At 41.9% G+C, this 27,212-nt stretch overlaps 1 protein-coding gene across 13 annotated transcripts in view; it reads left to right on the top strand.

Annotated features, from left to right (window-relative positions):
* The window catches only part of CADPS2 (calcium dependent secretion activator 2), a 364,417-nt gene that overhangs the window by 320,140 nt on the left and 17,065 nt on the right, over positions 1-27,212 (top strand). For 9 of the 13 annotated variants that reach the window (XM_081957016.1, XM_081957023.1, XM_081957022.1 and 6 more), the window contains one exon: positions 12,249-12,356. In XM_081957016.1, coding sequence (XP_081813142.1) covers positions 12,249-12,356 — 108 coding nt within the window. Of the gene's footprint in view, positions 1-11,656; positions 11,675-12,248; positions 12,357-27,212 lie in introns of all 13 variants that reach the window. The other 4 variants (XM_081957020.1, XM_081957019.1, XM_081957014.1 and 1 more) reach the window with 1 other exon arrangement.

The raw sequence follows: 27,212 nt of genomic DNA, 5'->3' as shown, positions 1-27,212 counted from the left end.
TAACAAGTGATTAACCTCAAGAAAAGGATCTACTGCTCTTAATTTCCTTGTTTCAAACTCTTCTCTTTCTCTTGTTAGTGCACTTGGTTACCTGTGTTACCCATCAAACAGTATCCCTATTACAAAATTTCATTTCCTTGTATTCTATTCATGCTTCACATTTTTTTTTACATTTGGCTGTGTGCCATTTTGGCAGGTGGGTGGGATCAATCTGAAAGCAATGACTCCTGGCCTGAACACCAAATTCCACCGGAACCAAGTAAACAAAAATCTGTTCTTGAAATCTGGCATTTATTTATCAGACGTTTATCTGGCAAAATGGTACTTTCCATTGTACATAACACTGGCCCCTATTTTTTAAAAAATATTAGCATTAATACTGTTGAGCATTTGTGACAAATTAAGTTAGATATTTTTAGCAACAGTATTTAGCAATACACAACTTGCTAGTCAATACTGATAATATACAGGTTGTCTTATTGCTGCATAAAGTGTTGTACAGTTTATTATTGTGAAGAAGCATAAGCTGTCTAGAATATAACGGTCAGGAAAGTAAGATGCTCCTCTGGTGCCGACACAATTCAGTACAGTAAAAACTTTGCCCTGGGCTTCTACTAAGTGTTTTGGGGTGATGACTGATCCCGACGCCAATCGATGCTTTTATATTATTTTGCTTCCAGTGTCATTAGTCACAGTGTCCTGCTAACTTAACCAATGGGACTCATGTTCAAAATTGCAGAGTTGCAGAGACTTTTTAGCTCAACATGACCAATCCCCTGCCCTACATAGTAGAGTTAATAAATGTTTTTCATTATCATTGTACTCAAAAGAAGTGAAATATCCTCATTATATATTAGATTATTTTAAAAATTCTTAAGGGTATGGCAAAGTTTCAGTCCATATAGTACTTGGGGAGTGCACCAAATTTGGTTCATGCATAGCAAACACATTTATTTGTTGGTCTTAAGACGTGCATTGTAAAGAGTTGCAAGTGTGTGGAATGACACGTTGAAAAAGCAGCTTTAGAAACATGAAATTTGGAACAGAGAACCAGCAGGATGTGAGCTTAATCCTCTTCCCACCCTTTACTTTCCACTCCAAGCCTCTTTCCGCTACTCCAAACTATTTACTGTAGGATTCCAAAAGTGCATTTCACATCTTTAGAACCTCGCAAGAGAAAATTATTTATTGTATTGAATAAGATTTTTATGAGAATGAAACCTGGCAAAATTCAAAAGAAGGGATTAGAGTTTAAAAAGTGATAAACATGTTCAGCTAGAAATATCCAATCACACATGAGAACTTATTTACTATTTCATATCAAAAAGGATGAACTGAAGGTTTTGATGAAATAATGTTTTGTTTATATTAGCCAGAATGAAACGATAAGGTCTGGTCCTGGTTAGTTTATATTACCACAGTTGTTCTTTTTAGAAATAACATATTAAACTGGAAACATAAGAAGAGATCCATGATCTAATTCCAGCATCCTGGCCTGACCTCTACTCAGATACTTGTATATAGGATACAGAGAGGCAGGACAAGAACTGTACAACCACATTTGAAATCCAGTGCCCATATTTCAAAGAGACGTGTCAAGATTGCCACGCATTTTCACAAGAAAAGGGAAGGGTGTGGAATGGAATGCACGTGGCTCCAAGAAATGCCTACTGGCTTGCAACAGTTGGTAGCCAATGCAGATAACCTGTGGGAGGAGATATCCATGGACTTTATCGTGGAGTTGCCTGAGAGTTCTGGGAACACAGTAATTTGGACTGTCATCAACCTGTTCTCGAAGCAAGCACACTTTCTGGCATATCTGAATATTTCTTCTGCCCGGATCCTAGCCAAGATATTTGTGCAACACATCTACAGGAAATGTACAGCTGAGTATCATCAGCGTACAGGTGGTATCCCACCCCAAAACCACGGATGATCTCACCCAGCGGCTTCATGTATGTGTTGAACAGGAGTGGCGAGAGGACCGACCCCTGTGGCACCCCACAGATGAGGGGGCTTAGGGTCGACCTCTGCTCTCCTGCCAACACACGTTGCGTCCTGCCGGAGAGGTAGGAGCCGAACCACCGCAAAACGGTGCCCCGGATCCCCAACCCCTCCAGTCGGTGCAACAGGATACCATGGTCGATGGTATCAAAAGCCGCCGAGAGGTCTAATAGGACCAGGATAGAGGAACAGCCCCTATCTCTGGCCCTCCAGAGATCATCTACCAACGCGACCAAGGCCGTCTCAGTGCTGTGCCCAGGGCGAAAGCCGGACTGGCGCGGGTCTAGATAATCATTCTCCTCCAGATGTCGTGGAAACTGAGAAGCCACCACACTCTCCACAACCTTCGCCAAAAAGGGAAGGTTGGAGACAGGACGATAATTGACCAGCTCCATAGGGTCCAGGGAAGGCTTCTTGAGCAAGGGTCTCACCACCGCCTCTTTCAAGGCGGCCGGGAGAGATCCCTCACCCAACGAAGCGTTCACTAGGTCCAGGAGCCAGTCGCGTGTAACCTCCCAGGATGCCAGTACAAGCCAGGAGGGACACGGGTCCAACAAACATGTGGTAGGTCGCAGTCGCCCACGCAATCTGTCCAAATCCTCGATGACAACCAAGTCAAACTCCTCCCAAAAAGGTTTCTCAAGACTCGCCACTGGCGTCTCGACTGGGCCACTGAAGGGGACCCAATCCTTCCGGATTTGAGTGACTTTATCCTGCAGGTATTTCCCAAACTCCTCTGCCCTGCCCTGTAAAGGGGCCTCCCGTGGCCTCTGAAACAGAAGAGAGCGGGACACCCGAAACAGGGCGGCAGGGCGGTTCTCTGCGGATGCAATGAGAGCGGCACAATATTGACGTTTGGCCGTTCTCAATGCCACTAGGTACGTCCTTAAATGGGCTCGTACCTGTGCTCGGTCAAGTTCGGTTCGGGAGGATCTCCAACGACTCTCTAGGCATCTCTTGCGGCGCTTCATCACCCTTAGCTCCTCGGTAAACCAAGGGGCCAGGGTGGATCGTTGCCGCCGGAGAGGCCGCAAAGGCGCCACCCGGTTCAAGGCCCCGGTAGTCGCATTATTCCACGCGGCCACCAGGTCCTCTACCCGAGGGCGGGTCAGGGCTGCAGGAGGTGGCCCAAGCTCCGTCTGGAACCTGTCTGGTTCCATCAAGCGCCTGGGGCGGAACCATCTAGTGTTCTCCGGTTCCGCCTCCCCGCAGCGAGGAGTAGCACCAGGGAAGTCAAGACGGAGGAGTGAGTGATCTGACCATGACAGAGGAGTGATGGTTAAATTCACTCCTCCCAGATCACTCAACCACTGGCGAGAGACAAAAACAAGGTCCAAGGTGTGACCTCCCTCGTGTGTCGGGCCCTGAATCATTTGAGTCAGGTCCATGGCTATCATGGAAGCCATGAACTCCCGAGCCCCCTCTGATGCTTCTCCCACCGACGGCAGGTTAAAATCCCCCATCACTAAAAGTTTGGGGGTCTCAACCGCCACCGATGAGATCAGCTCGAGGAGCTCAGGCAGGGTCGCTGATGTATGGCGGGGAGCCAGGTATACTATCAGCAAGCCCATCTGCCTCCTAGGGCCCCATTTCACAACCAGGGATTCACATCCGGACGTCTGTAGCACAGTGGACTCCCTCGGCTCTAAATCCTCCCGGATAATCACTGCTACCCCACCGCCCCTTCCCCGGGCCCGGGGCTGGTGAAATGCTTGGTAGCCTGGTGGGCACATTTCCACGAGGGAAATGTGCCCACCAGGGATTAAAGATGATAGGTTCCTCCCAGGGACTTAGTCCGCCTACCACCCGAGCACCAATGGGGCTTCTGAACACACCAATTCATTAGTAGACTAATACCTGCGCTGTTGTGTAAATTATCAGCAAATTAATTGTGTTGAACTCCTGCTTTTGGCAGAGGTGGCATATAACAACTCAGTGCACAGCAGCACAGGTGTTACCCCTTTCAAAGTGGCCACGGGGACTGACTTCATGCCCATGCTGGAGCTCCGACAGGAATGTCCATCCTCAGTGTCATTAGCACATTGAATGGCTACTCTAAAAGCCATGTGGCCCGCCATATGTAAAGCTCTAAATAAACCTAAGGAAAGCCAAAAATGGCAAGCAGATCGGAAAAGGGTCCCCCAAATGGAGGATAAGGTATATTTGTCCACCAAGTAACTAAACCTGAGGCAGTCTTGCAAAAAGTCCCAAATACATAGGGCCTTTCCAAATCATCCGGGTCGTGAATTCAGTGACACTGGAGATGAAATTGTCATGAAGCCTTAGGCGAGTTCATCCAGCATTTCATTGAAGTCTTTTAAATCTTTTCGGGGATCTGGCTTGAGGCCAGTCAAGGAACCCCACCTCCTCCCCTCCTAGTTAAAGGAGAGGAGCACTATGAGTTCAAAAAGATTCTCAATTCCAGATATCACAAGGAAAAATTACAATACCAAGTACTGTTGAAAGGGTACCCATTAGCAGACGTTGAGTGGGTGGCTGCTCCAGATGTTAGTGCAGCAAGGTTAGTAAAAATGTTTCACACTAGGTACCCTCATCAGCCCTAATAGGGAATGTAGCAGTAGTTCAGTTGTAAGTATGTATTTATGTTTGGTGTTTTATGCCTATCCTTCTGGGGGGTTAGCATGTCAAGACTGACTCGCACTTTCACCTACATTCTGCTTTGCTCACAGCTTGACAAAGAAAAGGGAGGATGGATGGAATGGAATGCAAGGGTAGGGGGAATGGCTTTCAAGCACCTGTCGGTTCCCATGAGATATTGCTTCCATTTCAAGCACACACTGAGCAGATGTCCCAGCATGGCTGGCAGGTTCCCATAACAAAATGAGCAGAAGTGATTGGTGGACATAATGGACTGTGGGCGACCTGTAGGGAAAGGGGGAATTAACTATGCTTGCTTTTGAGCAGGAAATCCAGAGCTGGTTTTGCTTCTTCTATGACAATGTGGTTTATTCAGTGAAGTTTATACTCTTGGCAAAATAATGTCCCAGGAGTTTCTTTTTCTGGATTTACTAACTGGACAATTGACAAGAGGAATTCCACATGTGCCCAACCAGATCTTAGTGAAACATGCCACGTTAGCCTTCTCATACAAGGTTTAATCCTGAATGAGGAAGTCCATATTACACACTGACCTGGCGTTCAGGACTAAGACCACTGACAAGGCATTGGGACAAAGTCCAGGAGACTAGAATGCAGTAAGACCACTTTCTTAAAATTGTTATTTTATAGAACTTTGTTGAACATCTAAATATACAAGAAGTTTTGTTGTCCATATTTTAATCAGTAGTTTAAAAATATATTATTTTATACAGTAAAAAAACTCATTTCCCTCCAAATGTATTTACCACTCAGATTTTTAAAGCACCACAATTGTTTGATTCTCAACATTTTACAAAGAATCTTATTACATATCCATAGGACAACAATACACAAATAATTATAATATTCATAATAAATATTTAACTGATCTTAAACTGGAGCCCATATGTTGGACATCATCTATAATTTGTAATAAAAGAAATGTCACAGCTATGATGGACATTGGCAGAACACATCTGCGATGGTCTGGTAATCAAAAAAACATAATGAAAATTCCTTAATCTATCAACATATAAACCACAATGTCAACTTAGAAGTGTTACTATTTTAAATTGAGACAAATTTTAAAATGCTAGTGAATTCCTAGAAACAGCATTCTGACAAATCATCCGTCAATTGACACATGTAGAAAAATATCATCAGAATGCCATTTAAAATAATATACAGTAATCAAGGAAAGAAAGAAAAGTCCAGAGACATATTCTCCCCAGCAGCTAAGCAGAAATTAGAACCAGGTGTACAATCTGGAAAAAAAAACAGTATAGTAATCAAGGAACTATCAAAGAAGAAACTATAATTCAACCAAAACTAACAGGGCAATCTACTATGAGTAAAAAGCCAACAAATTCCACTCTCCCATACACTGATAATATTACCTGGACTGTGGGGAGGGGGAAAACTTCTGCGAGAAAAGAACCAAGCACAGAGAACACCAAAAACCCAGGACCAGAATCAACATGGAATCCATATCTACAACAGCAACTTGATCTTGATTGGATTCAACTTTAACCTGTTTCTTCCTATCCAGATCTTGACATTTTCCAGATACTGGGATCAGACTTTAACTACATTGTGAGGGCAGTCTTCTCTGGTGATGTATAATTGAGAATAATCAGTCCAATAGAATTTAGAATAACAGTTGGAAGGGACCTTGGAAGTCTTCTAGTCCAACTCCCTGATGAAGCAGGAGACCCTATACCTTTCCAGAAAATGACTATCCAATGTCTTCTTTAAAATCTCCAGTGATGGAACATCTACAACTTATGAAGGCAAGCCATTCCACTGATTAATTGTTCTCACTGTCAAGAAATTTCTCCTAAATTCTCTCTTCCATCAGGTACTTTGAAGAATGGGTTGTCTTCCTGGTTTTTGTGACAGCTCCTCAAATATTGAAAGACTGCTAGCATGTCACCCCTGGTCCTCTTCATTAGACTAGACTTCAGATGTTGAAAACCAGGTAGGAGAGGATCAAACACTGCAGCATTCACGCATCAGAGGCCATGAAACTGACCTCTCTTCTGTGACGACCAACTAAATTGATATTTGTTAGACTGGCTTAAACAGCTTATTAGGATTTACATTGCATGCCTCAACTATTCTAAATTAACAGGATACATTTTTACTTATTTTAAGTAATTATTCATTAATTTTTTGTACATCTTAATTAGGTAATATAGTTTTATTAACTAGAGGCTTTGCCATTGTAAATTCCTTGAAGCATCAGTTGTGTATATTCAGACATGTATATATAGCAACTAAAACTATTTAAAAGAAAAATTATCTTTTTTCAACAAATTTATCAGAGATAATTACTCCGTATACAGGGCAGGGAGGAAAAAGTATAAAGTGTTTTAAAGAACTGTAATTCTAATTGGTAAATGTCACCAGCTGTTGCATCTATCTTACTTGTGTATATTCTCTTAATAATTAGAGTCTCATGCCACAAGCTACATGAAAATATATTCACTAGGTGTGAAATTCCCATATGTCACAAATTAGGTAAACAGCTCCAAGAAAAAGGAGGAAAAACTGCTAATGGGAATTTTTCCCTCAAGAATTGACTATTTTCAGGATGTTTTAAAAACTTGAAAACAGATTTCCATGAAGATAGTAAGTTGTGATTTGTTGTGAAAATTATTCTTCAGCATAACATTGATTCACAAATGCTTCTAGTAGGGAGCAATATTGCAACATTACATCTTAACCTTTAACTTAACTATCTAGGACAGAGTGCAAAAGAGGTATTGTCCTTCCTCATATAATTATGATGTAATGCACACTTCTGGTGCTGAAATTTACTTAGAATGAGAATACCTGCTCTTGATTCCTACAAAGAAACAAATCAGTTTGCTAAGACAGAATGTTCCACTCATATTGCAATGAATTTTGTGCTCTACCAGTGACAAACTAGCAAAGCAGGAGTGAAAGGGGAACAATATTCAATGTAATTCTTATACTTCACCCTTCCTTTGCTTTCGGTAGAAGAAAAATAATTTCACAATAGAATGAATGGGAAGGAAAGAGGATATGGGAACTGCTTGAAGATATGGATACGGAAGTGTGAAAAGAATGTCACAGAATACCACTATAATGTAGGGAGTTATATTAATGGGAACTATAATATGAACCTTGGGGAAAGAACCTGTAGATGAGAAAAAATGCATGTAAGAAAACAAATGTTCCAAAAATGATTTGGAAGTGGATTGAATGTGCTAAACAAGGAGCTTCTAACAGAGTGAATGGAATCAAAAGTAAAAGCTGAATGAAACTGATGTGAGGGAATACTGGAAGGAATAATCTGAAGATTTGTTCTGAATGATAATGACATTGAACTGTTAATATGTTACAATGGGATCCAAAGCAAAAATAATGATTATGTTCTGGAGTAAATATAACACTGGTGTGTTATTTGATGGTGCTTCCTTAAAGAAAGTGTGTGTTTTTCTGAGCTGCTATGCTAACTGCTCATGAAAATACACATTTTAGTGAAGGAGCCAGTGGCAGCATGTCCACACCCACTCTGAAGCACCTTGTTTTACTCAGTCAGAGTAAGAATGTATGATGTCTGTCCCCTTGGTTGTTTAATGTTACTTAAATATAAATAAATAAGAAACACTTCTGATTATGATAGAAGTGTAGTGGCTGGAAGATGACTGTAGATAGACTGTAGACTTTTGTGTGTGGATAATGACAATGGGACTTCAAATGATTTGCAATACTGTAATAATTAAAAAGATTCCAGTAGAATGGAATATCTGTTGCTCAGAGTTGAACTGTTGGAGTTCTTGGTGCTTTCTGAGCTTGGTTGTTACATTCATTATCGAACTAGATAACAACAATTGCAAAGTTGGGTAATGAATTACTCTTAACTGGGTAATGAAATGTCTGCAAATAAACAACCATGCTTAGAGAGCACAAAAAAAACCCCCACATTAGGCAGATTGTATGTTGCAACAAGGATCAGTCTAAAGATTAAAATTTCACAGGACAAAATAGCTATGTTTGACAGGAAAAATAAAAATGAATGATTGCAGATAAAACACAGGTAAGTAAGTGAATTTCTGTTTCCTATAACATGTTTACTAAAGGTGGTGAAATAGATGAAAAACTATTAAGAAGGCCAAATGCTGTTAGAAATGTTGCAGGTAGAGATCTGAAGCTTGAAATAAAAGGTGAAAGAAAGAAGCAAAAGAGCTGAATATAGGATTTTGTTTCTGTCTATTATTATATGAAAATAATAAGAATTGGACATGTCAGGAAAAGAAAACATAAATTGAATGGTGTGGGAATGAAGTACTTTAAAAGTATATGTCTTAAAAAAAGATAGGGTCAAGTTCAGATAAGAGCTGTATGAACGTAAAAAAATGCAAAAGTGAGTCATAAGTGTGAAAGAAGTACACTAAAGAGGTTTTGTCATGTAGAGAGAATGAATGAGGATGAATTGCAAAACAAGTATATGAAGGAAGAGTGAATGGGTCAAAAGGAAGATTGTAAACATTGATGGGTAGAATTGATGAGATCTTCAAAAAGAGACAAGTGAGAACTTTAAAAAATAGAGATAATATGTGAAGCAGTTGTCATAGTTCAAATATTTTCAGGATGGGAACAAAGTTGATAAATCATAGATAGCAGCTGATTGGGGAACCATTTTTTTTTAGCAAACTATAAACTAAACTGTGGTTGTTCAAGAATTGCATAAGATTATTTGTAATGAGTTTATATTATAAACAAAACTCTTCCAAAGTTGCTCTTCTGTTACTTTAAGGATTCTACTTTTCTTAAATATCAGGGTATTGTTTTACGGCTTCTCTGTGAGTTCTTTCTTTTGATTTCTCACTTTGTTAAAAAGAGACTTATTTTATTAACAGTTATTATCTCCAACCTTGCACAGGAAAATTGTCTTCACTTTTAGCTAGCTAAACACGTTTTGTGACTCTTTTTTGTGACTCCTTCCATATGTATCCAATTTCCTATTTAGTTAGTTATATAAAGTGTAGAGAGACAGGAAGTTAACAGTTGCTATCTTCTGTTCTTACTGTTCTCTCTGAGACCTCTTAGCTGTATGCCTCTTTCTGAAAGTCTTTAAATCTGCCGTCCAAAACAGATGTACTGTTAGGTTCCACCTCTGATGAACAGTACTTTCAAACATTCTGACAAAGCTCAGCTTTCACTTTCTTCCAAATAGCAGCTTAAAAACCACCTATTAGCCTGTGTCTCTTTTCAAATCTTCTCATCATCATCTTTCACCATCTAAAACATGGGTGACAAACTCAAGGCCCAAGGGCCAGATCTGGCCTGCAGGGTGCTTAGATTTGGCCCACGGGCCCGTCCTGGAAACAGCAAAAGACCGACCCGCAGTGCTTCTGCCAGCAAAAATGGAGCGCAGGAGGGCCGCAGGTAGCCCTCCCAAGCTCTGTTTTCACTAGCAGAGGGTTTCAGAAAGCTGTTGCAGCCAACAACAGAGCTCGAGAACCCGTTTTCAATGGCAGAATGCTCAGGCTGCCACAAGCATTCCCAACATGAGTGACATTGAGCTAGCCATGCCCACCCTGGCCCCCCAAGGCCAAAAACAACCTGATGCAGCCCTTAATTAAATCGAGTTTGACACCCCTGCTCTAAAAGATCAGGGATCTTTGTACAGTTTAGGGTTTACATGGATGAGCTTCCATGCCAGAGACATCTTCTCAGAGTGGTTTTTCTATGATTATGTTGGAAGCAATGATTGGTTGCAAGGAAGAAAGCTATGGATTGAGTTTAACGTTTGATGATGTTGTAGACTAGGTTTAGCTGATTTTTTTTCTTTGTTTTTTCTAATGTTGCTCTGATCTTCATTTCTATGGTTTACCAGATTTTACTCCTTTTCTGCACTCCGTATTACATTGCTTATCACAAAAGAACAGCATGTTGAGTATGTATTTATTAAGTGGGGGGGGGGGAATGAGAAAGCAGATGGTGAAAGCAAAACTGACAACATCCCAGCCTACTCTGTAGTGATTAGGAAAGCTAAAAACATGATCACCTTATGACAGATTGTGTCATTCTATTGTGTATATTGTCTAATAACCAGAGCAGAGAATGATTGGGTAATTTTTGTAATGTAAACGCAATTATTCTGTATAGATGCATGCTGCATTTTGCACTATAAAGATCTTTTTTAAAACACTAAATTCATTGTGATGAATTTCCCTCTATAAATCTGAATCCCAAAAAGTCAGTGTATGCATTAAAAAAATTAAAATGTTTTGTGTATTGAATTAAAAAAACTATTAAACTTCACAAAAAATATTGGATAGATAGTATCAAAGAATGATAGATTGTCTTTTAGGATTCTTAAAAGGAAGATAAATTAATTATTTAGATATATTTGTGGAAATAACACAGCTTATTACAAACATTATATGTCAGATTTGTATTCTAATGTTGTTTTCTTTGAAATATCCAAGTTGCCAAATTATTTATATCATTGTATCTTTTTGCTATTTAGTTTCAGATATTTTATGAATAAATATTTATTTTTATTTATTTATGCAGTTTATACACCACTTCATTTTTTCTGAATTCTTGGTAGTTTACTACTATTAAAATAACAATTAGTACATTATTAAAACTACACTAAAACAAGTACAAAAAATAATAGCATATTCCACTTGAGTTTTGGGAACATTTTTACGACTGAGGCCAAATGCAGAAAGTCTTATGTCTCTTTATATTTTCTTTATTCCTTTTTTAAAGTTTGAGTAATTGCTATTCTACATTTGTCAGAACCTAAGAAATGTTTCAGATTAGGCTATTGAAGTAATGATTGATTGATAGTCTTTATTATGATCAGTAACCAGGTGTAAAGGGTAATCATTTAAGAGTGTTGTTAGCATAACTGTGTCATGACTAGATATGATTAAAGTAGATATGATTCCATGAACTGACATGACATGTGACAAGACAGGAGGAATTTAGTCAAAAATAATATATTTTCTTGATCTATAATGTATCCATCTTTTGTTTTCATACCCATGCTATACTACTATACATCCAGACTGCAGACCACAACTGTGTATGTATGCATGAGTAAACATATTTTTTAAATATTTATTCATAGTACTATGCATGCATTTCTTCATGCTGTTTATTGAAGCCTGTTAATTCATAATCCACATTCATTTTTTCTCCCATTATTGTGTGCTGGGTTTCTTTTTTTCTCATTACTGCCTCTATGTGTCCACACTTGCAAAATATACCCAAATGCAGGCTTGGATATATACATATACATATATACATACACATATTTATAAACATAAATCAGTGCTGCTTGAAACATGCATTCTTGAATATATTTCAAAAACTTCCTGGAATTTTAAAATAGGGCAGAATCAGCTTCCTATTAAAAGATATTGGGCTCCATATTAATTAACCTGAATTACCCTTAAATCTTATATGAATTTTTAATAAGACAAATAATGTACATATGCATGCAGGTTTTTATTTTATCATGTATATATACACACATGTATATTTTATCATGTATATGTATACACATACAAACATGTATATGATAAAAATAACACTGAAAGTTGTACCTCTGTAGCTTATACCTCTCATCCTTTTTTTTCTTTTTCTTACTAAAACAGAAACCAGGGATGGATCTTGCAGATACTTACATTATGTTTGTTCGTCAAAATCAAGATATACTTCGAGATAAAATCAATGAAGAAATGTACATAGAAAAATTATTTGATGTAAGTAACTGTCTCAATGAGAAATGGTATTTCATAGGGTTGAATATTATGAACACTTGTCTTCTATTGCTTATTTTTATAGTTTAGGAATCACAATGTTTACAAACCACTCTTGATTTTGGATTTCAAAAATACTTTTTCTGAGAAGTGAAATTACTGAAAAATATTACTATTCCTTTGTTACCTTCTTTTTAAAAAATGAAGTGCTAGAAAGCTTATGATTTGTAAGGGTCTCTTGGATTTATATTCACACAATATATCACTGAGATGCAAGTCAATTCTGCTTCAGCTGTAGTTTCATCCTACTATTAAGTAGCCAGTTCACCACATCTAATGGGCATTTATGAGGTAAGTACAGAGACCATAATCTCCATGGTAGCTGAAATATCTGTTCAACTGTATGGGTCAGTTCTTCCCATCCTTGATTATGTCTTCATCCCTGCCACACTCATAATTCTACCATTTTTTTCATAATGCTATTGTGTTTCCTTTGATACTAATATCGCAAAACTATCTTCTTTCATAGGAAAGGTTCCAATGTCAGGTACTTCACCAAAGCTGAAATACTATAGCATTGTTTTTTTTTTTTCTCCTCAGCTTAGAGAGTTGGGAAGGAGTTGATCTCTTGACAAAGATTGTCATTTTTCTATTGCATGTATTGTGAGAAGAAATTAAATTGTTAAGTGGCATAGAAGAAATGCCATATTCATGTACAAGAAAATGGTAAACCTCCTTTATATGTTTCGATTGGATTTAAGCAGATGGATCCTTTCTGGATATACGTCTGCTCTATAATCATGTATTCAATAACATAATCCAGCAGTTCATATTACATTCTTTCATTATAAAGTCAAGCTGCCCAGGGTTTACTTTTGGTCACCTCAAAATTACAAGAACTTCAAAAGAGAAAAATTCTTGCAGTTCCTCAAGGTTTCCCCCCCCCCTTCTCCGAAGAAGTAGAGTAGGAACAATAGCAATTTTTCCCCATCAAATCAAATGAGAATTCCCAAAACAAAATAGGACAAATGTTCAGCAATAGTACCAGTTTTGATTATTTCCAATCTTAATGGCTATAGGTTCTTTATTTTCCTTTTCCATTTCTTTGGCTACTGAACAACTTGGTCTGATTTCCTTGTAGAACACTTTTGATATATGTTTGAGAGAGATTGTAATGTTGCAAATATTAGTGTCAGGGTTCACATAATAGACAGAACTCAAACCAATTAGACAAGCTTGCAGAATTCTGGAATTTGTCATATATAATTTATAAAAGAAATATTAGAAAATTATTGTCAGAGACTTCTATTGACTGTTGTGTCTCAAAAGCACTATTCTATTAGAACCATTTGGGTCCACTTTCTCTTTCCCAGTCTATTATAGTCTGTCCATTCTTTCTTTTTCCCAAAAGGGCCAGAACGGAACTTTATTTCAGTTGTTGATCAATGAAAATACTATCAGTAAAATGTTTTATTTGTGCCTTTTTCTTGCATGGGCCAGATTTGCTAGCCTGTTTTTTATCTTTGGCAATCTAACTCTCATAATTGACTGCTTTTATTTTCTTTGCGAAACTGCAATTTCCCGCAGTTGAATGCAGTACGGATTCTGAATACTTTATTTGTCATGGAAGGTATTTATTTACATTCAATCTCCATGGCATTTCAGAAAGCTTTTCTAGCAGTTTCATTTAATTATGCAAGTTTTCTGCAAATGTTTTCATAACAGCAATTCACAGTCCTTGCTGTGACACTTCACTCATGTCACTTGTGCAAGGTCTCAACACAAGATTCTCTGCCATGGATATGTCATGTCAGTGTTTGTTGTTTCTTATCTTGGCTGATTGAAATAAACCTTGTTCAAGCTCCCTCTTTTACAGACATTTGCAAGCAGTTCTAGAAGAAAAGTATCATCTGTTATAATAAGCTAAGTGTTACTATGTGTGAAAAATTATTTATATATTTATTTTGCAAGAGCTTCAATTTCTTGCAAGGGGAGAAAATTCATTCATTCAGCTGGCATTTTTGCAAAGTATTTAGAGCCGTATTTCCAACTTTGCCTTAGTTTTTGTGGATAGACAAGCATATGGTCCACTTCAGAGGTGTTTTTTTCTATTTCCCACAGCTTACTATGCTGTTTTTTTAAATGTTTAAAATTTCTGGGTAACAATCCCTATTCACTCTTCTGGCAAGGGAGAGCATTTGGAGAGACTCGGTGCTTTTACAGGATTTTTTACATTCAAAACTACAAATGGAGAGTTATTTTGTTGTGCCTATGGTATTTTATAGTACTGTACAGTATTTTTGTTGTTATTATTCCTATAAATTAGCAAATAATAAGTAAATGGGATAGCTGTATAGTGCCTCTACTCTGATCTATCATGGCATTACTTGTAGTCTTACTGTACTCCCTGTTTTTTAAAACATAATTGTGCTAGAGTCGTTACAATTGTTACTAGAGTTGACAGTATTATTGCTATTCCCCAACCTTGTCACTTCTGAAATTATATTCAGGTGTCTGTTTCATATATAGTGAATTCAATTGGCTGTTTCAAGACTAACTCCAAATTTCACCTTTTGATTACTTATAAGAGGATTTCTATAAAGTCAGGTGACAAATACTTGTGCAACATAACAACACTTATGCAAGTGTTTACTGGCTCTTTTCATGAGACATTCTGCACTCTGAACTCTGTTTTAGGATCAAGGCTCAGGAAACTTCAGAAATTCAGCTCGCTGCTTTCCTATCCTTTTATGGCAAAGTTATGAGCAAAATGAAAAAAAATTGCTTTTATAATTTATGCAGTGCAAATCCCTCAGTATAACAAAATTCAGTAAATTCTTAATCTGGATCTAGTCAGATGCAGTCCAGTGGCACAAAGTGAGTTGTTGATCAAGAATAATTGTATAAACACCAAAGCTATCTGGATTTAAACAGTAGCTTAATTTTATATCTCCTTATGACAATAACTAGGGTAATTACTGTTATATTCCTTTCCTCCCCGACTTCCGACCGGGGATTCCCCCTGTTGTCAGCCAGCAACAGCCATGCTGCGCCTTAGCCAATCAGGCGCGGCATGGCTGAAGGCGGGCTGATCTGCGTTCCTGATTGGTTCCTTGGCCTGACAGCTCTTCGTATAAATAGCTGTCAGGCTAAGGAACGGGCGATTCTCTCCTGTATTGCTTGCTGTTGTTAATCGTTAATAAAATAGAGTTGGACGTTCCTCAGTCTGTCAAGCCTCGTCTTTCCCCACACTTCTTCACTGGCGACGAAGGTGGGATCCTCCTGAGGCGACGACCCTGACGGAACCCGACCTCTTCACACAGCCGCTTGAGTTTAGCTCCCCGAGCCGCACAACTTCAAGCCGCTATGTCTTCGCTTCCTCCGTTCGCTCCCTTCGGAACCGAAGGAGAAGGATGGACGGGCTTTTTGGAGCGCTTCGAGTGTTTCCTGCGAGCCAACGGAAAAAGGGGTATCCCGATGGAGGAGAAGTGCAGCTTCTTCCTCAGTAGCTGCGGAACCCCGATGTTCAACGCCGCCCGGGCGTTGGCAGCCCCTTTGCCAGTCCACGATCTCGACTGGGATACGCTGATGGCCAAGCTGAAGGGGCATTACGCCCCGACCCCATTGAAAATTACCCGGCGGTACGCTTTCCGCCAGTGCGTCCAGAAGCCGCACGAAGACGTCAGCCAGTTCCTCCAGTCCTTGCGGACCACAGCTATTCCCTGCGAGTTCCCGGACTTGGAGGACAACCTGGTGGAACAATTTGTCAGCGGAATCAGGGACCGCCGGCTGAGGAGGCGTCTCCTGGCTCGGCCAGAAATCACCTTGGCAGAGGCGGTCGCTGAGGCACGGGCGGTGGAGTTGTCCGAGCAATCCGTCGCTGAGATGGACCGCCACCCGTTTCCATCTTCCCCAGCGCACACCTGCCTCATTGATCAGCTGGTGCCCATGCCGAGCCCGGCTGAAGAAGAGGAAGAGCTCGTGGCTCGCCTGGCAGAACTGCAGAGACGCCGCAATCCGCGACCTCCATGCCAGACTTTGACAACCTGCCTTGGCTGCGGGGGCAGCCACGACCGGTCCGCCTGCCCATTCCGGGCATCCATCTGCCGCCGGTGTTCAAAAAAAGGGCACCTGGCCCAAGTTTGCCGAGCTGTGCTGCCTCCACCACCACCCCAAGGAGCCACAGGCCAGCAGATGACAGCAGGACCGCAGCAGCCCCGCCGCCAGCCGCGCACGAGAGCCAGCTGCTACACCGTGGAGCCAAGCCCAGCAGCCGCCCCTGCTGAGGCGATCTACCAGGCCTCCGCAGGTGCGGACAGAATCAAGGCGTCAGTCCTCATTGAGGGCACGCCTTGCGTAATGGAGGTGGACTCCGGCTCGTGCCGCTCCATAATTGCCTGGGCTGACTTTCACAAACTGTGCCCCGGCGTCCTTAAACGCCAATTGACTGCCAGCCCCGTGGCCCTAAGGGACTATCAGGGGTCACTTATCCCAACCCTGGGCTGCTATACGGTCAGGGTTGAATACGGGGGGTTTTCGGGTTGCCTGTCAGTCCTAGTAGTTGAGAAGCCCCTCCCCGCTTTACTGGGGTTGGATTGGTTCCCCGCCCTTGGTCTCTCCGTGCAGGGGGTGCACTCCATCTCAGACACGCCCCCTGACGTAGCTGCTGTCATCTCCGCCTACGCGGACGTCTTTGACGGCCAGCTGGGACTATACAAGGGCACCCCCATCTCTCTTAATTTAGATCCCCAGGTTGCTCCCATTAGGCTGAAGGCCCGCAGGGTGCCTTTTGCTTTAAGGGCCAAAGTTGATGTGGAGATTGACCGCTTGCTGGCGCAGGGCGTATTGGAGCCTGTTGACTACTCACGTTGGGAGACCCCAATAGTGGTCCCTGTGAAGGCCGACGGCTCCATACGCCTCTGCGCCGATTTTAAATCCACCATCAATTTGGCCCTTCAGGCAAACCCCTATCCAGTCCCTGTCGTACAGCACCTGCTCCACTCCCTGGGGCAGGGCTGTATTTTCGCGAAACTGGATATGGCGCAGGCCTACCAGCAGTCCCGGTGGATGACGAAGCGGCGGCTGCACAGACTATCGTCACCCACTGGGGGGCTTTCCGTTGCCGCCGCCTCCAATTCGGCGTTTCCGTGGCCCCGGGGATCTTCCAGAGCCTCATGGAGCGATTGCTCCATGGGCTCCCTGGCGTTGTACCCTATTTTGACGATGTCCTGATCGCTGCATCCAGCCGCTCAGGACTCCTCGAAGTACTGGGGAAGGTCCTCGACCGTTTTAGGGGCGCGGGTCTCAAATTGAAGCGCAGCAAATGCTCATTTGCTGTGCCTAAAGTGGACTTCCTCGGCTTCTCCATAGACGCCCACGGAATCCACCCCACCCCCGCGAAAGTCGCAGCCATCAAGAACGCCCCCACCCCCGCCTCTAAGGCGGAGCTGCAGTCGTTCTTGGGGCTTTTAAATTTCTACGCGCCATTTCTGCCGCACAAGGCGTCACTAGCCGAGCCGCTGCATCGGTTGCTCGACCGATCGGCGGCCTGGCGCTGGGGCAGCCGCGAAGCGCATGCGTTCGCGGCTGTCAAAGACATGCTGACGTCAGAGGCAGTCCTAGTCCAATATAGTGACAGGATGCCCCTGACTCTTGCGTGTGACGCCTCCCCCGTGGGTTTGGGGGCTGTCCTGAGCCACGTACTCCCCAACGGCTCGGAAGCCCCCATAGCTTTTTATTCCCGGACACTCTCTCCAGCGGAGAGAAACTACAGCCAGATCGACAAGGAGGCTCTGGCTGCCGTGTCCGGGGTTAAAAAGTTCCACGAATACCTCTACGGATGGCATTTCACGCTCTTCACTGACCACAAGTCGCTCCTTGGGCTTCTGGCCGGTGACCGTCCGACCCCTCCCATTCTGTCACCCCGGATGACACGTTGGGTGGAGTTCCTAGCGGCATACTCGTATGCCCTGGTCTACCGCCCTGGCAAGCAGCTGGGGCACGCTGATGCCCTCAGCCGCTGCCCCTTGCCCGTCTCTAACCCTCAGACAGTGCCTTGCCTGTCTGTTTTGGCCATTGCAGACCTCGCCTTGCCGCTCTCTGCGGGCGATGTGGCGGCAGCGTCTCTGGCCGACCCCACCCTCTCCCAGGTGATGACCTGGGTTCTGCGGGGGTGGCCTGGGGGGCCGGTGTCCGACGACCACCGCCCCTACAAGGCCAGGCAGTTAGAGCTGTCCCTTCACAGTGGGTGCCTCCTGTGGGGGGACAGGGTGATCATTCCACCCACTCTGCGTGACCAGGTGCTGTCTCGCCTCCATGAGGGCCACCCTGGCATAGCGCGCATGAAGGCATTGGCGCGCAGCTATGTCTGGTGGCCCCGTCTGGACGACGAGATAGCTACCTGGGTTGCCAGGTGCTCGACCTGCCAGGTCTCCCGTCCAGCGCCTCCGGCGGCCCCGCCGCGGGAGTGGGAGATTCCTCGCGGCCCATGGTCATGCCTCCACCTGGATTTCGCTGGGCCTTTCCGAGGCCAGGTTTTCCTGGTCGTGGTGGACGCTTACTCGCGCTGGGTGGAGCTCATCCTCATGACCTCCACCACAGCCGAGGCCACTGTCCGAGCACTAACGCGCCTGTTTGCCACCCACGGCTTGCCGGACGTCGTTGTGTCGGACAATGGGCCTCAGTTTGCGTCCACCGTGTTCCAGGAATTCCTGGCCACCCAGGGCATCCGGCATGCCCCAGTCGCTCCCTATCATCCGGCCAGCAATGGCCGGGCGGAACGCGCTGTCCGCTCGGCCAAGGACGCCCTTGGACGAATGGACAAGGGCGACTGGCCCACGATGGTGGCTGCTTACCTCCTGGTTCAGCATTCCACCCCATGTCCACTGTCTGGGAAAACCTCCGCTGAGCTGCTGATGGGCCGGCGCCTGCGGACCACCTTAGATAGGTTGCACCCAACCTATTCTGAGGCACAGCCGAGCAACCTGGGGCCCCCTCCCCGCTCCTTCCGTGAGGGTGATCCAGTTTGGGCAAGGGCTTTCTCCGGGGATCTTAAGTGGGTGCCTGCCACCGTCACTTCTGTAACCGGCCCCTGCTCTTACAGGGTCCGGACCGCCGACGGTGCAGACTGGCGCCGCCACGTGGATCAGTTAAGGCATCGCGAACCTTCGGATCCACACAACAACCCCGCAAGGTCGGCCTCGACCATTCCACCAGAGGCCCTGGGGTTGGCGCCGCACCCGATTCCCCCACCGTGGCCGTTGCCCAGGCTGCAAGAAGTTTCAACAGAGACTGTTCCAGGCGCCTTCCGCCTTCCACAGCCGCCCATCGTCCCAGCCCCCGTTGGGCTACCAGTTCCGCCGTTGCAACCAGTATTGGCCTTCCCTAAATCAGGCCAGCCTGTCCCTCAAAACAATTCAAACTTTCCTGACTCAAGCCCGCCAGCGGCCGCGCCACCCCGGCCCTGCCTACCTGCTCCTGAGTCTCCGCCTCCGGCTGGGATGGGCCTTCAAGATGGCGCCCGGAGCTCCACTCCCTCCAGGGAGGAGCTCCCACGGACACCACCTCCTCCTCCGACGATCTGCCCAGTTCTGAGGCGTTCTGGGCGTGTCCGACGCCGCCCAGCCTATCTTAGCGACTACGCATGCTCCACTGTTATGCATGCGTCCTCGCTAGGGGGGAAGGAGTGTTATATTCCTTTCCTCCCCGACTTCCGACCGGGGATTCCCCCTGTTGTCAGCCAGCAACAGCCATGCTGCGCCTTAGCCAATCAGGCGCGGCATGGCTGAAGGCGGGCTGATCTGCGTTCCTGATTGGTTCCTTGGCCTGACAGCTCTTCGTATAAATAGCTGTCAGGCTAAGGAACGGGCGATTCTCTCCTGTATTGCTTGCTGTTGTTAATCGTTAATAAAATAGAGTTGGACGTTCCTCAGTCTGTCAAGCCTCGTCTTTCCCCACACTTCTTCAATTACTATTCATTTATTTTTATTTTATATATTCTGGTACAGTACAAGATTTGATAAATTGGCTTTAGGAATATTTCCAGCACTGTGAGTAATTTAATTTTCTAGATTGTTTTATTTTTAAGCTCCTTGGCAAAATTCTAAAAATCCATGAAAGAGAAAAATAAGTTACTTAACGATTTCACCCTCCAAATTGCCAGTCCTCTGTTTGTTTGTTTTTACTCATGTCACCCGGAAAATTCAACCATTTTGGGAAGTCCAAATAAAGATGTCCGTTTATAGATTTTGGATTTTATGCACTCAGATTGCACCTGCAACTACAGTATCAAGATATATGCTGTATAGAATTACTTAAATGACTTATGTAAATAAATAGTAATTGAGCTATTCAGTGCAAAGAATTAGACCAATGAAACTCAAACAACCTATAATTACAGACTTATTTGCTTAAACACAGGTTTGATGCAAATTATATATTTGCTCACTTGTGGTGTACCCATGAACAGATTGTGTAGAAGTGTTCTCAACTCAGCTTTGCTAGGCAAGACTGCAGACATGGATGAAGATTAGTTCCTTTGCTAAATCTTCCAGTGGCTCTAAAATTGTGTTTCATTCCATTCCAATTTTTAATATATATCTGATACTAGATTTAAGCAATTTGTCCATACACTTTCTGTCAATGTCCAGGTGCAATGGATTGATTCATATATAAATGTTCAGCAGTTTTAAGAGAGAATCACTGTAGTGCTAAATCAAATAGTTAGCATATATAAATGAGTTTTTTTAGGGAAGAAGTCAATTATATTTTACAGCAAGACTACAAAAAAGTAGTGTGTATGAATCAGCTACGACAAACAGAAGTTTCTATCAACTGAAGTAGTCTAACCCTAATCAATTCACATACTGTTGTGAAAAACCATATCCATGTTGTAGAAATGAGGCTGATAACTGCATTAATGGTGAAAGGAAGAGATTAAGCCATCACCCTATAATTTTTTTGTTGAGTTACACTATCCAAGAGTGATTTATACCTGGCCAGCAACAACGGTTTCACATCTGATTGTAAGACTCTGAAGATTCTAGGACTGTCATGGCTAACCAACTAGACTATCATCAGCCATGTCACAGTAGACTTGATGCTGCTTTCATTCCATTGGGTAATGGCTTCCCTCATCATTGCTTGTACACAAGGAGTAAATAGATTGGGAGCTCTTATTGATGAATTAACAGTATTTTTTTTTCATTCTTAAGCATTAAAAGGCAGATGTTTTTAATCATGCATGAAAATGAAAGAGGAAACTCATGTTCTGATATATTGAAATAAAAACACGAAAAACCTTTTTTGTATGAGTCTGAAAAATAATTCATGCTTTAGGGGTTGATTGAAAGAAACTAAAGTATCGTAGTTTAAAAATAATGGTTCATCAGGGTTTCAGAACTAAGTCACATCTGTCATCCTTAAATCGTTTGAACCATTATATCTCATGTGAGAAGAAACTTCTAGCTTTTGGGCTTTCAAACTGAAGACACAGAAGTTTTTCTAGTCATATTTTAATATTATTACAAAATATTTTCCATATTGCTTCAAAATACTTTCTTGAAAAGTTTAGTGCATGTGACTAAGTTGGTCAAGTATGAATTACTAACGTTTTTTTCTACATTTCTCTCACATAACAGGTGTATTTAAGGAGATTTTAAACATTTATGAATAGAAAAATATAAAGATTGCTTTTTTTTTTGGTTCTGTAAATAGTAACATGTGAATACCGGTAGTTCCCAGCTCAAATATAATAAGGAAGAGGTTTGGAGGTAGTTCGGACATAATTTCCTTGATTATGATTTAATGGGTTTAAAGAGTCTTTCTTCAGTTAAAAACAAATTGTAAAATGTCTATGGATGTGAACATATGTGAGTAAAATTGCATGGAGCATAAGGAAAGGAGAGCAGGTTTTTTGCCTTTTTCTATGCTGTGATAGAATTGCTCATCTCCTCCAATTTTAGTAATAGATTTCACTGTAATTAATATGAGAGCATCTCTCATACTGTCTATTTGAGTTAGAAACAAGAAGGGTAGCCTGCATCCTTAGCTGCTATTCCACTTGCACAAGGGCAGCAACATCTTTGTCATGAATTTGAGCATCATGGAATATTCGTCTAGGAACAGGTCTGGAGGGGCAGAGCTCAAAGAAGTGGAAGCGCTTGTCTGTGTCTGTGAGTCCTGAGAGGTAATCTCCTCCCTGACTCCATATATTCCTCCATAAACCCTTCTTTCCTCCATTCTTTTCTTTTTTCCTCGCAGAACACCACGCTCACAGAAACAAAGCACTATCCTAGGGAAGCAAAAAAAGTTAGATAAGCTTCACCATCAATATCTCCTTGTAGCAAAACAACAACAAAAACCCTCATCCTGAAAACTGAAATAGTCTTATTACTATAGAAGCTTTTTGGAAGAATACTTTTGAATTTACATGAACTCAGGTTGCAAAACCAGTAACCAATGTCTCTATCTCTTTTGTCTTTTGCCAAGGCATAGTTTCTTCAATCATGAGAATTGAATTAGAATTAGTTTGTGACTTTTTAATCATGATCATCATACCATAAGAGGTGGGTTGCTCCTGGTTCAGCCTGGATCGGGTGAACCAGTAGTGGCAGTGGCAGGAGGCTCCACCTACCTGCCCGGATGCTTCTGCGCATGTGCAGAAGCATCGCGAGCATGAGCGCGCGCACAAGCAAACGATAGTAAAAATAATGGAAGGCCACCATTGCATACCGTGTCTGGAAAAAGTGACTGGGGCCATTTTGTTCTGCAGAGTTGGGGCTGAGTGGGGGAGCTTTGAGATGGTCTTCCCTGAGACACTTAAATAATTTTTTTACAGATTTTTGCATGTACCTCAGTAACGTAGGTTCTATTCCATTGATTCTAAACTTTACCTTATTTATGTTTTGTGAGATTAAATGAGATTGGAATTATTGTTCCACAGTCTCTTTTTTTCTTTAATACTTCTGTGTCCAACTACCTGGTTTACTAAGACCTTACAAACTTCGAAACGTACATGCAAGTGGACCAGTTTCCATAATAATACATTTGCTTTTACACCCAGTTATTACATCTTGCTTTTCAAGATCTACTAATTTGGATCCAAATATCAGCTGCAGCTTCTTCCCTTTAAAAATGCTCTTGATAGTTTGGTATCAGTTCCGGAATCCAACTCTGAAGTCCTTCACATCATGGATATTGGACTGGAATTAGTAGCGGTATTCATGAGCTAACTCTAAACCTTGTGATTGCCAAACTGTATTAATTAGTTGTTTTTGCCTCTCTCATGATACAGGGTTTAGAGTTTTATGTTATAATTATATTTCTAGACTGCCCTAATATCTCCGGAGATGAAGGTTTAACCATTTTAATTAATAAACATTGCTATCATTGGCCTATAATTCCTAAGATTATCTACATCTGTACTTCATCTATTTCTAAACCATAACTGCAGCTTTGTCTCATATTCTTTTGTACTAAGTGATTTTTGGTTAGGGCTCTTTTAGAAATAGCTTTCAATAGGTGAGTAAGCATGCATTCACATTTCTGTTGGAAATGTTTATAATGCACTAAATTATATCTGTTCTGGTGGAGTTTTAATTGGCTTGAAGCTTATTAAATGAGATGCTAAAGTATCTGACTTTAAAAAAAAATAAAATTAGCTGGTGTTAACCTGGTCATATGTCAGAGGTGAATATTGCTCATTAAAATATTATTTCTGTGGAAAACATGCCTTCTGATCCATGTACATGCTTTTTTCCTGAAATAATAATGCTTCTGAGCATTTCTTCAGGTTACATACCAGTCTGACATACTGTCATTTGTACAATAAATACGGAGAACAATGTCTGTTTTGAAAAGGAAGCAGAGTTTCAAGATGAGAATGTTACTTATTACAGAGTGGGCTGTATAGTCTTGAATGGCATATTTATTTAGGTTTCCCTTCCCCCAATTTGTTAGCATTCTTGTGGTCCATCACTTTATATTTAATTTATAAATTGAGAGCTTAGAGATAATTAAAGAGTTATGATAGTCATCATCAGATATATGAAGAATTATCAAGAAGATGGAGCATTCAGCAGATAAAAAACTGCATGAATGCAAATTTGGTTAATTAATATGGTTAAGGCAATATAATAGCAAAAGTCTAAAATTTCTTTAATAGATTGTGCCTTTTACTTATTAGGCTGCTGGAATCAGTATTTAATGAAGCTGCAATTTATTGTTAAGCAATTACAACTAAACAACCCTGCTTAAAATTATAGTGTAATTGAACTGGATCAAAGGGAAACCATCTAGTCTAATATTCTTTGCGTTTGGTATCAACTTTGAGCTTCTGGGTTATCTATCAGAAACTGGCTGGTTATGTTTTAATGGATACATGTATGTAAATTTGTTTTTGTGTGTAACACACATGCTCCCACTTCTATTTTACTTTAGAATGCTTCTTCATCCTTTTCTTCTTTTTGTCATAACTTCTTTTATTTTAATTCTGTATTTTTACTTTTTTTGTTTTACAAAATATTTATATTTTGCAGTGGACTAAGTGTTACATTATCATAAATTATTTTTTCTTGTGGCTTCCTTATAATACAAATAGTGAAAGTAGAGACATTTCAATCTTATTTTGAATATTGCATGGATTAAAATGTATCCAGATTCAGATCATATGAGCGCTCTAGAATTGTCCAAGCTAAACCCAGAACCATAAACTGAGCCTAAAATGAATGGATTTAAATGATCAGGATCCAGAGAAGCCAACATCCAAAAACAGTTTGCACTAATTTGAAAGTATATAATTGAAACATGTAATAGAAGAGGTTTAACCATCACATTCCAACTAATCAGAACTGAAGAAGCTTCTTGGATGAGAAGCGAAACAGTTTCAAAGAAAAAAAAACCCAAAGAAAGCCCAGTTGCCTTTTGGAAAAGGACCTTTGCAATAGCCATGACCTGGATGATTGAGAATCTCCATTTACACTCCACCTAATACTCTACAACAGTGTTTCTCAAACTTGGCGACTTTAAGTCCTGTGGATTTCAACTCCCAGAATCCCCCAGCCAGCATAGCTGGCTGGGGGATTCTGGGAGTTGAAGTCCACAGGACTTAAAGTCGCCAAGTTTGAGAAACACTGCTCTACAAAATGCTCAATGCAGTTTCCCAGTTACTAATCTGTTTTGGGTTTTTTTGGAAACCCCAAAACAATGTGGATAACAGTGAGGCAGCAACTGTGTCAGTTTGAGAGGTGGGGAGAAGGGAGAGATGCAATTGAATGAATTTCTTCCTGAGGAAGACAGTAGCAGAATACAATAAATAATTAGAATATTTAACCTAAAGGATAACTTTTATGATCAGATCACAACTGGTCACCAAAATGATGAGGAGTCCATGGGACAAGACCTCTTTGGCAATGATTGGATAGTGCAATACCTTCCAAGGAAACTGAGGCAGGGCACATGTACACTACAGTGAAATTAAAAGCTTAAAGGATAGCGGTAAAAGGCAGTGAGAAATGCCTATGGCACAGAAGTATTAAAGGTTTCAAACTGGTTTGGGAGAATATCCAAGTACTGTAACTACTGCCAGAAAGAATAGACAGAAGAAAGGCAAGGTTTTGTTTTGGAAGAAGAAAGTATCCCTTCCCTCTGTTTTAGGTGCAAAACCATTCCGTTTCTTCTTCGTCTAAAGTTTGGACTTCCATATTTCCTTTGGTGGAAGATGCTTCAACCACTTTGTCAATTAAAGTAGGGGTTCTCTTAGTGGGAGTTACAATCAAATTTGAAAGAGAAGGCATTTTGCTCCTATTCTTCTTGAATACAAGTTTTTCTCAAGCTGATGGCATCGGACCAGGCTGTAGGTAGAACAAGGGGCTGGGATCTCCTTCCAAAGCCTTTACATATCAGCAGTACATCTTACCTACTTATCATCACTGTCTAACCAGGCAGCATCAAGGTGCTTGCATTGCCCCACTTCCAAGGGCAGTTGTTCTTATTCTTTCTGAGATAACAGCAGACAGGTACTGGCACTGAGCCTGCATGTCCACTCTGGACTGCCTAAATTCCGCACCTCTTCTGCCTCTTGCAATAGGATAATGTACCCCTGGAACATGTTACTGAAAAATGTCCTAAGTCAGGTATGTTGAAAGGCAATGTGATTTGGAGGGGGGGGAATAAATTTGCAGGTGCAACTTTACTATCATTAATTAAAATGATAAAACACCATATTCTAGGACAGCGGTTCTCAACCTGTGGGTTGGGACCCCAGGGATCGCATACGACCATCGGAAAACACATTTTCAAAAAAATACGGAAAACATAAAATAATTTTATGGTTGGGGCGTCACCACAACATGAGGAACTGTATTAAAGGGTCGCGCCATTAGGAAGGTTGAGACCCACTGTTCTAGGACAAAACAAATTAGTCTGCTAGCATGGGCCAATTCCCTACAGTTGTATACTTCTTCAAGAAAAGTGGTTTTTTAAATGTTTGATGTACCATATAGCCACATCACTCAAAATGTTCCCATACTATTACCAGGGGTGGGTTGCTGCCGACGTTACTGCCGGTTTGGTGAGCGTGCAGTTTTGTGTGTGCATGTGCACATTTGCACATAAATAGGTCTGAGCATGCGCAAAATGTTAAAAAATGGAAAATAAATAAATTGTGCGATGAAAATTGTTCTGCACATGCGCAGAACCGAAAATCAAGATTGCGGCACCACAGGAGAACTGGTTCAGGGGCACGGTAGGCCTGGGTCGCTGTCAGACCACTACCAGTTCAGCCGAACCGGTTCAAACCGGAAGACCCACCACTGACTATTACTCTATGTATCCACAGATGATGCAAATTTGGCATTTAAC

This window comes from Natrix helvetica (genome assembly GCF_964273705.1).
Source record: "Natrix helvetica genome assembly, chromosome: 6".
Taxonomy (NCBI): Eukaryota; Metazoa; Chordata; class Lepidosauria; order Squamata; family Natricidae; genus Natrix; species Natrix helvetica.
This window is presented reverse-complemented; position numbering and strand designations above follow the sequence as displayed.